The sequence below is a fragment of the Drosophila bipectinata genome, chromosome 2R (assembly GCF_030179905.1).
Source record: "Drosophila bipectinata strain 14024-0381.07 chromosome 2R, DbipHiC1v2, whole genome shotgun sequence".
Lineage (NCBI taxonomy): Eukaryota > Metazoa > Arthropoda > Insecta > Diptera > Drosophilidae > Drosophila > Drosophila bipectinata.
In genome coordinates this window covers 14,543,674-14,553,545 of record NC_091737.1, presented here as the reverse complement: position 1 = coordinate 14,553,545, position 9,872 = coordinate 14,543,674, and the positions used below count along the sequence as shown (strand labels likewise).

Below are 9,872 nucleotides of genomic sequence, written 5' to 3'. Positions count from 1 at the left end.
GCCGGCTGTCAGCTGACTCGTATCTCAGATACAAATGCAGGGCTGAACAAAAATAAATATTTGTGAGATTGTTTGCTTTGGAGAAGGTACTCGTCGTTCCGTTGGACTGTTACTGTTTCGGATTTGGGGAGTGAAAGTGCGTGATTCAAATTGCTCTCTCGGCCAATCAAGGTCCATATAAAATAGGGAATAATCTGTTTCTTGTGGGGGGAAATTACCATGATTGTGCTGTGTCCCGTCGGAAGATTGGCTGGCCACGGGAATGAGCCAGGCCTAAAGAATGCATTAATTACTAAACCTGTTTGGACTCCGCAGTGGAATAGACAATACTTCTATATGCTATGTGGCTCTGATCCGAGCATCGTACTGTGACAATAAATAGCGAATTTAGGGCTCCAATTAAAAGCCAATTTACGGCTACTGCGGAAATCCAATCCGCAGTATATGACCAATTCCGGGCTCAATGTCAAGGTCGTTGTGGAAAAGGGGGGAAGCATATTGGATGTAATCTCTGGGTTCTGTTTTGAGTCACTTGAGAATTTCATGCTTCCGAATGATGTCACACACCGAGTAGCATATATACGAATATGGATTTCGACATTTTATATATCTAAGCATATGCGAATGAATTATATTTGGGTGCGAACCGTGAGACATTCTTCGTCCCCGACGTATAATTTCTGTTTGAATAAACCGAATGCTACTCCTTGCGTGAATTTAAGTAATTTAATTAAAACCCAGTCACGTTGGGAATATTATCTCACTCCGTTGGGCCCATAAGTCGTAGTCCCATTTAGTAGCTGGGTGTGCTTTTAATTCCTTCACGCGGCAAATAAGTAAATATGGGCGATATAATATTTTGGACTTTGCTAACAAGATACCAATATTGTATCTAAATGGGTTTTTAATCTCGGACGGTGGTTCTTTTTTCTAAATTTAGATACCTGTACGATGGATGACCTGAAGGGATTCTTGAGGCAAGCGGGACAGGAGTTCCTCAACGCCGCCGGTGAAGCTGCAATGGGAGCTGCCAAGGATGTGGTCGGATCCGTGATCAACGAGATCTTCATCAAGAAGGAGGCCGACACCAAGCGCATCCTGCCCAGCATCAAAAACATGAGAGTAGTAAGTTGTAACGACCAGCTAATCACTGAGATTAGTAGTGAGATTCATCCTATATATGTAACCTTTCCATTGACAAAACCATATACAATGCATGTTAACCACAAAAATATATCCATTCCACTCAAATGTTCGTTATCATTAGCAACAATTGCAATCTCAGCCATTGAAATCTCAAACGTTGTACTATGGGAACGTAAGTACTGACTCCAGTCATCCTAATGGCATTGACATGGTTTTCCTTCTGGAGGATAATGTGCTGCCACGATGTCGTAATGTGTTGTCCTTGTTGTCCTTGTTGTTGCGTGTAAAGTGTAAAATGCATCCTTGCTTCAAATTTCCATATTAATAAAGTACCTCTGTACATGTACATACTTTCAGGATATATTTTTTTTTGTATTTTTCTTTGAAACATTCTTTAACGCCAAATACATTTTTAGCTGGGAGAAAAGAGCTCCAACCTGGGACCCTATTCCGAAGTGCAGGACTACGAGACCATCCTCAACAGCTGCATAGCCAATGGATCACTCTTCGAGGATCCCATGTTCCCGGCTGCCAATGAATCTCTGATGTTTTCTCGCCGTCCAGATCGTCACATCGAATGGCTAAGACCTCATGTGAGTTTCAGAAATATCTTTTCTTTAAAATTATTATAAAATATTGTGTATTCTTTAGGAAATTGCTGACAATCCGCAGTTCTTTGTGGAGGGCTACTCCCGTTTCGATGTCCAGCAGGGAGAGCTGGGCGATTGCTGGCTCCTGGCTGCCACGGCTAACTTGACCCAGGAGTCCAATCTTTTCTTCAGGGTCATCCCCCCGGAGCAGAGTTTCGAGGAGAACTATGCCGGAATCTTTCACTTCCGTTTCTGGCAATATGGTAAGTGGGTGGATGTGATCATTGATGACCGTCTTCCCACCTACAACGGGGAGCTGATGTACATGCATTCGACGGAGAAGAACGAATTCTGGAGTGCCCTTTTGGAGAAGGCCTATGCCAAGTATGTTCTTTTAAAAATTTTAATAATTTAAATAATTAAATGGACACTTTTTCAGACTCCATGGATCTTATGAGGCCCTTAAGGGCGGCAGCACTTGCGAGGCTATGGAGGACTTTACTGGAGGTGTCAGCGAGTGGTACGACTTGAAGGAGGCTCCGGGTAACCTGTTCACCATCCTGCAAAAGGCCGCGGATCGTAATTCCATGATGGGCTGCTCTATCGAACCGGATCCAAACGTGCTGGAGGCTGAAACTCCCCAGGGCTTGATTCGTGGTCATGCTTACTCCATCACCAAGGTTACTTTGATATTTTAAGCCTTGAACCATAAATTAATATAGCTCTTTTTAGGTCTGCATGATTGATATAGTTACCCCCAATCGCCAAGGAAAAATTCCTATGATTCGAATGCGTAATCCTTGGGGAAATGAAGCCGAGTGGAATGGTCCTTGGAGCGATAGCTCCCCCGAGTGGCGCTACATCCCAGAGGATCAGAAGGCGGAAATCGGACTTACTTTTGACAGAGATGGAGAGTTCTGGATGTCGTTCCAAGACTTTCTCAACCACTTTGATCGTGTGGAGGTAAGACTACTTCCTTTTTTTTCTTAAAAACTTTTTTAAAACTCGGACTTTTTTTAGATTTGTAATTTGTCACCGGATTCTCTGACTGAAGACCAACAGAACAGCGGCAAACGCAAGTGGGAGATGTCCATGTACGAGGGAGAGTGGACACCCGGAGTGACGGCCGGTGGCTGCCGTAACTTCCTGGACACTTTCTGGCATAACCCCCAATATATAATCACCCTGGTGGATCCCGACGAGGAGGATGAGGAGGGACACTGCACCGTGATTGTGGCTCTGATGCAGAAAAACAGGCGTTCCAAACGCAACATGGGAATGGAGTGTCTTACGATCGGTTTCGCCATCTACAGCCTGACCGATCGGGAACTGGAGAACCGTCCGCAGGGTCTGAGCTTCTTCAGGTACAAGTCCTCGGTGGGTCGATCGCCTCACTTCATCAACACCCGTGAAGTAAGTGTATATCCATCTTTTAATGACATTTCCATTGAAAAATGTGACTTCTCTGTAGGTATGTGCCCGGTTTAAATTGCCTCCTGGCCACTACCTGATTGTGCCTTCCACCTTCGACCCGAACGAGGAGGGAGAGTTCATCATTCGTGTATTCTCCGAAACCCAAAACAACATGGAGTACGTAGAGAATAATAATGAGTTTGAATATTAGAAATAATTCGGGTTGCAACATATATACGCGGGGTTTCTTTAACTAAAAAAAAAAAAAACAAAAGCTTCTAAAGTGCAATTTGTGGGTATGTGATTATATAATATTTCTATTCTTACTTAGTGCTAGCCCTGTTTAAGCTAATCAACTTGTTTGTTTCGGTTCTCTACCTCTACACATTCCCCAAAGTTGATATAAAAAATTGCATGCTGATTATTATATTTTTATTTTTTATATAAACGAGATGAGATTAACACACTCCCAATGGGTCTAAAATAATTATTCTTATAAAAAACAGGATAGATAGCTTTGTCCGTCTGTCTGCCATGAAAGATCAAAACTTAAAACGAAAAGTATTAAAATAATTAGCTCTGGTTTTACCATTTAAGAGGACTTAAACCCTTGTCTTTATTGTATTTCTCTCATGTACCTAACTACAATATATTATTTATTAAAGTAACAATAAATGAAACACCCACAACAACGTATTATGCTTTGAAAACTACGGGTCTTAGTTCATATCCCAAACATAATTTAAAAATACTTGCTTTAAACTATCATTAGGCCATTTAAAAAATCCTTTATGTAGTGTATATAAATCCAATACATGTTCCCTATATGAATGGATTATTTCCGATTCGCACATTCATCTCATTTCGCTTTTCACTCCCCATTTAGAGAGAATGATGATCATGTGGGTTATGGCGGCCAGGCCGACACGGTAAGTAGATGATGGCCCATGGAAACTTTAATTAAGGATTTGGTTTTAAAGATTACACCAGGCTTCCCCACACCGAAGCCTTTGGATCCCCAGAAGGAGGGCCTGCGGCGTCTATTCGACAGCATTGCCGGCAAGGACCAGGAGGTCGATTGGATGGAGTTGAAGCGCATCTTGGATCACTCGATGAAGGATGGTAAGTATTTAAAATATTATCTAAATAGTTCTTATAACTATGTTATGCCTGTCTTTCCAGATCTGCCAAAACCCGTTGTGTTCAATCGTTTCTCTCCAAATAATGCCTTTGAGACTCAGGCTGGTGGCCCGGGAGACGATAGTGCTGGAGCTTGTGGTCTGTTGTCCTTGATTTGCGGACCATTTTTGAAGGGTACTCCGTTCGAGGACCAGCTGGCATCCAATGACCAGTCAAATAAGAGGCTAATAGGCGATAATCCTGCGGATGGTGGTGGTCAAGGTGCACCAAGTGGTATGTCTCCAATCTTGATTTCTTGTTAATACAAAATATGACTAAATTGGAACATCTATCTAGCCATCGTTGATGAAACACATGGCTTCTCCAAGGACGTCTGCCGCTCCATGGTGGCCATGTTGGACGCAGATAAATCTGGAAAACTGGGATTCGAAGAGTTTGAAGTACTGCTGGCTGAAATTGCCAAATGGAAGGCCATCTTCAAAATATATGATGTGGAGAACACAGGAAGGATATCAGGATTTCAGCTTCGGGAAGCCCTGAACTCAGCTGGCTATCACCTGAACAATCGCGTCCTGAATGCCTTGGGACATCGTTATGGATCCCGAGATGGAAAAATTGCATTTGATGACTTTATTATGTGTGCAGTGAAAATCAAGACATATATTGGTAATATATGAATGTTTTATAATTTTGAAAATGTATTGATTATTAAATTATAAAATTATTTCACAGAAATCTTCAAGGAGAGAGACACCGAGAAGAACGAAACGGCTACCTTCACCTTGGAGGAGTGGATCGAGCGCACAATTTATTCATAAAAAGCTTTTGATATCTTAGTTAGCCAATCACCCTCGAACAAACAAATATCCTTATGTCTCTCAGTGGTTTTTGTAATCTCGAATATTTTTCATTATATAGTACAAAACAAAACGTTCATCTGCAGAAACGTTCTCGTTGGAGAATCTCTCTGAATTTATTGACTTGTTAACTCAGCTTCCTGATTGTACAAGAATTTGTAATTTGAGCCAATGTTAACTTATTAAAGAATTCCAGAAAAAATAATAGAGTTTTTAATAGCACAAGTAGAGGAGGGGATTTTAAATAAAACGAGAATCTATCAACAAATCGATTCGGCTTAGGAATCGGATAAATATTGGCCAAGATATGCCCTTCGCAGTGGGCCATATATTTCTCCCCATGCATTTTCCACATTTTGAAGGGGATGGCCCACAAAATTTGGAAAAAAAATTTAAAAAATAATTTGTTTCCAGATTTTGATAGAGATTTAAGGAGAATCGATCCACAAATCGTTTAAGGTATTCCGCTCAGGAATCGGATAAATATTGGCCAAGATATGCGCTTCGCAGTGGGCCATATATTTCTCCCCATGCATTTTCCACATTTTGAAGGGGATGGCCCACAAAATTTGGAAAAAAATCTAAAAAATAATTTGTTTCCAGATTTTGATGCAGATTTGTGGAGAATCGATCCACAAATCGTTTAAGGTATTCCTCTCAAGAATCGGAGTAATATTGGCCAATATATGCCCTTCGCAGTGGGCCATATATTTCTACCCAAGCATTTTCCACATTTTGAAGGGGAGGGCCCATAAAATTTGGAAAAAAATCTAAAAAATAATTTGTTTCCAGATTTTGATGCAGATTTATGGAGAATCGATCCACAAATCGTTTAAGGTATTCCTCTCAAGAATCGGAGTAATATTGGCCAAGATATGCCCTTCGCAGTGGGCCATATATTTCTACCCAAGCATTTTCCACATTTTGAAGGGGAGGGCCCATAAAATTTGGAAAAAAATCTAAAAAATAATTTGTTTCCAGATTTTGATGCAGATTTATGGAGAATCGATCCACAAATAGTTTAAGGTATTCCTCTCAAGAATCGGAGTAATATTGGCCAAGATATGCCCTTCGCAGTGGGCCATATATTTCTCCCCATGCATTTTCCACATTTTGAAGGGGATGGCCCACAAAATTTTGAAAAAAATCGAAAAAATAATTTGTTTCCAGATTTTGATGCAAATTTATGGAGAATCGATCCACAAATCGTTTTCGGTACTCCGCTCAAGAATCGGAGTAATATTGACCAAGATATGCCCTTCGCAGGGGACCACATTATCCTCCCCATGGACTTTCCACATTTTGAAGGGGATGGCCCACAAAATTTGGAAAAAAATCGAAAAAATAATTTGTTTCCAGATTTTGATGCAGATTTATGGAGAATCGATCCACAAATCGTTTAAGGTATTCCTCTCAAGAATCGGAGTAATATTGGCCAAGATATGCCCTTCGCAGTGGGCCATATATTTCTACCCAAGCATTTTCCACATTTTGAAGGGGACATCCCATAAAATTTGGAAAAAAATCTAAAAAATAATTTGTTTCCAGATTTTGATGCAGATTTATGGAGAATCGATCCACAAATCGTTTAAGGTATTCCTCTCAAGAATCGGAGTAATATTGGCCAAGATATGCCCTTCGCAGTGGGCCATATATTTCTCCCCATGCATTTTCCACATTTTGAAGGGGATGGCCCACAAAATTTGGAAAAAAACCGAAAAAATAATTTGTTTCCAGATTTTGATGCAGATTTATGGAGAATCGATCCACAAATCGTTTAAGGTATTCCTCTCAAGAATCGGAGTATTATTGGCCAAGATACGCGCTTCGCAGTGGGCCATATATTTCTCCCCATGCATTTTCCACATTTTGAAGGGGATGGCCCACAAAATTTGGAAAAAAATCTAAAAAATAATTTGTTTCCAGATTTTGATGCAGATTTGTGGAGAATCGATCCACAAATCGTTTAAGGTATTCCTCTCAAGAATCGGAGTATTATTGGCCAAGATATGCGCTTCGCAGTGGGCCATATATTTCTCCCCATGCATTTTCCACATTTTGAAGGGGATGGCCCACAAAATTTGGAAAAAAATTTAAAAAATAATTTGTTTCCAGATTTTGATAGAGATTTAAGGAGAATCGATCCACAAATCGTTTAAGGTATTCCGCTCAGGAATCGGATAAATATTGGCCAAGATATGCGCTTCGCAGTGGGCCATATATTTCTCCCCATGCATTTTCCACATTTTGAAGGGGATGGCCCACAAAATTTGGAAAAAAATCTAAAAAATAATTTGTTTCCAGATTTTGATGCAGATTTGTGGAGAATCGATCCACAAATCGTTTAAGGTATTCCTCTCAAGAATCGGAGTATTATTGGCCAAGATATGCGCTTCGCAGTGGGCCATATATTTCTCCCCATGCATTTTCCACATTTTGAAGGGGATGGCCCACAAAATTTGGAAAAAAATTTAAAAAATAATTTGTTTCCAGATTTTGATAGAGATTTAAGGAGAATCGATCCACAAATCGTTTAAGGTATTCCGCTCAGGAATCGGATAAATATTGGCCAAGATATGCCCTTCGCAGTGGGCCATATATTTCTCCCCATGCATTTTCCACATTTTGAAGGGGATGGCCCACAAAATTTGGAAAAAAATTTAAAAAATAATTTGTTTCCAGATTTTGATAGAGATTTAAGGAGAATCGATCCACAAATCGTTTAAGGTATTCCGCTCAGGAATCGGATAAATATTGGCCAAGATATGCGCTTCGCAGTGGGCCATATATTTCTCCCCATGCATTTTCCACATTTTGAAGGGGATGGCCCACAAAATTTGGAAAAAAATCTGAAAAATAATTTGTTTCCAGATTTTGATGCAGATTTGTGGAGAATCGATCCACAAATTGTTTAAGGTATTCCTCTCAAGAATCGGAGTAATATTGGCCAATATATGCGCTTCGCAGTGGGCCATATATTTCTCCCCATGCATTTTCCACATTTTGAAGGGGATGGCCCACAAAATTTGGAAAAAAACCGAAAAAATAATTTGTTTCCAGATTTTGATGCAGATTTATGGAGAATCGATCCACAAATCGTTTAAGGTATTCCTCTCAAGAATCGGAGTATTATTGGCCAAGATATGCGCTTCGCAGTGGGCCATATATTTCTCCCCATGCATTTTCCACATTTTGAAGGGGATGGCCCACAAAATTTGGAAAAAAATTTAAAAAATAATTTGTTTCCAGATTTTGATAGAGATTTAAGGAGAATCGATCCACAAATCGTTTAAGGTATTCCGCTCAGGAATCGGATAAATATTGGCCAAGATATGCGCTTCGCAGTGGGCCATATATTTCTCCCCATGCATTTTCCACATTTTGAAGGGGATGGCCCACAAAATTTGGAAAAAAATCTAAAAAATAATTTGTTTCCAGATTTTGATGCAGATTTGTGGAGAATCGATCCACAAATCGTTTAAGGTATTCCTCTCAAGAATCGGAGTAATATTGGCCAATATATGCCCTTCGCAGTGGGCCATATATTTCTACCCAAGCATTTTCCACATTTTGAAGGGGAGGGCCCATAAAATTTGGAAAAAAATCTAAAAAATAATTTGTTTCCAGATTTTGATGCAGATTTATGGAGAATCGATCCACAAATCGTTTAAGGTATTCCTCTCAAGAATCGGAGTAATATTGGCCAAGATATGCCCTTCGCAGTGGGCCATATATTTCTACCCAAGCATTTTCCACATTTTGAAGGGGACATCCCATAAAATTTGGAAAAAAATCTAAAAAATAATTTGTTTCCAGATTTTGATGCAGATTTATGGAGAATCGATCCACAAATAGTTTAAGGTATTCCTCTCAAGAATCGGAGTAATATTGGCCAAGATATGCCCTTCGCAGTGGGCCATATATTTCTCCCCATGCATTTTCCACATTTTGAAGGGGACATCCCATAAAATTTGGAAAAACATCGAAAAAATAATTTGTTTCCAGATTTTGATGCAGATTTATGGAGAATCGATCCACAAATCGTTTAAGGTATTCCTCTCAAGAATCGGAGTAATATTGGCCAAGATATGCCCTTCGCAGTGGGCCATATATTTCTCCCCATGCATTTTCCACATTTTGAAGGGGACATCCCACAAAATTTGGAAAAAAATCGAAAAAATAATTTGTTTCCAGATTTTGATGCAGATTTATGGAGAATCGATCCACAAATCGTTTAAGGTATTCCTCTCAAGAATCGGATAAATATTGGCCAAGATATAGCCTTCGCAGGGGCCATATATTTCTCCCCATGCATTTTCCACATTTTGAAGGGGACATCCCACAAAATTTGGAAAAAAATTTAAAAAATAATTTGTTTCCAGATTTTGATAGAGATTTAAGGAGAATCGATCCACAAATCGTTTAAGGTATTCCGCTCAGGAATCGGATAAATATTGGCCAAGATATGCGCTTCGCAGTGGGCCATATATTTCTCCCCATGCATTTTCCACATTTTGAAGGGGATGGCCCACAAAATTTGGAAAAAAATCTAAAAAATAATTTGTTTCCAGATTTTGATGCAGATTTGTGGAGAATCGATCCACAAATCGTTTAAGGTATTCCTCTCAAGAATCGGAGTAATATTGGCCAATATATGCCCTTCGCAGTGGGCCATATATTTCTACCCAAGCATTTTCCACATTTTGAAGGGGAGGGCCCATAAAAT

The 9,872-nt window shown here is 39.8% G+C and overlaps 1 protein-coding gene across 3 annotated transcripts; it reads left to right on the top strand.

Moving 5' to 3' along the window:
- Positions 1 to 12: 12 nt before the first annotated feature.
- On the top strand, positions 13 to 5,336 carry CalpA (calpain A). Of its 3 annotated transcripts, none has more exons than XM_017250839.3 (13): positions 13 to 86; positions 941 to 1,125; positions 1,563 to 1,739; positions 1,798 to 2,120; positions 2,176 to 2,416; positions 2,469 to 2,699; positions 2,757 to 3,149; positions 3,208 to 3,326; positions 4,036 to 4,078; positions 4,130 to 4,271; positions 4,332 to 4,562; positions 4,626 to 4,955; positions 5,022 to 5,336. In XM_017250839.3, the coding sequence occupies exons 2-13, from the start codon at positions 952 to 954 to the stop codon at positions 5,105 to 5,107; spliced, it is 2,490 nt and encodes an 829-aa protein (XP_017106328.2). In that variant the 5' UTR covers positions 13 to 86; positions 941 to 951; the 3' UTR covers positions 5,108 to 5,336. The 3 variants fall into 3 exon arrangements, with proteins under 3 accessions (XP_017106328.2, XP_017106326.2, XP_017106327.2); XM_017250837.3 differs by having other exon boundaries at positions 26 to 136; XM_017250838.3 differs by having other exon boundaries at positions 34 to 171.
- Positions 5,337 to 9,872: the final 4,536 nt, after the last annotated feature.

Excerpts from the sequence above, each read along its gene's own strand:
- CalpA (XM_017250839.3), top strand. The coding sequence starts at position 952 with ATGGATGACCTGAAGGGATTCTTGAGGCAAGCGGGACAGGAGTTCCTC. Across the intron at positions 2,700-2,756 it reads ACCACTTTGATCGTGTGGAG|ATTTGTAATTTGTCACCGGA; the intron begins GTAAGACTACTT and ends GACTTTTTTTAG. Across the intron at positions 4,563-4,625 it reads TGGTCAAGGTGCACCAAGTG|CCATCGTTGATGAAACACAT; the intron begins GTATGTCTCCAA and ends ACATCTATCTAG.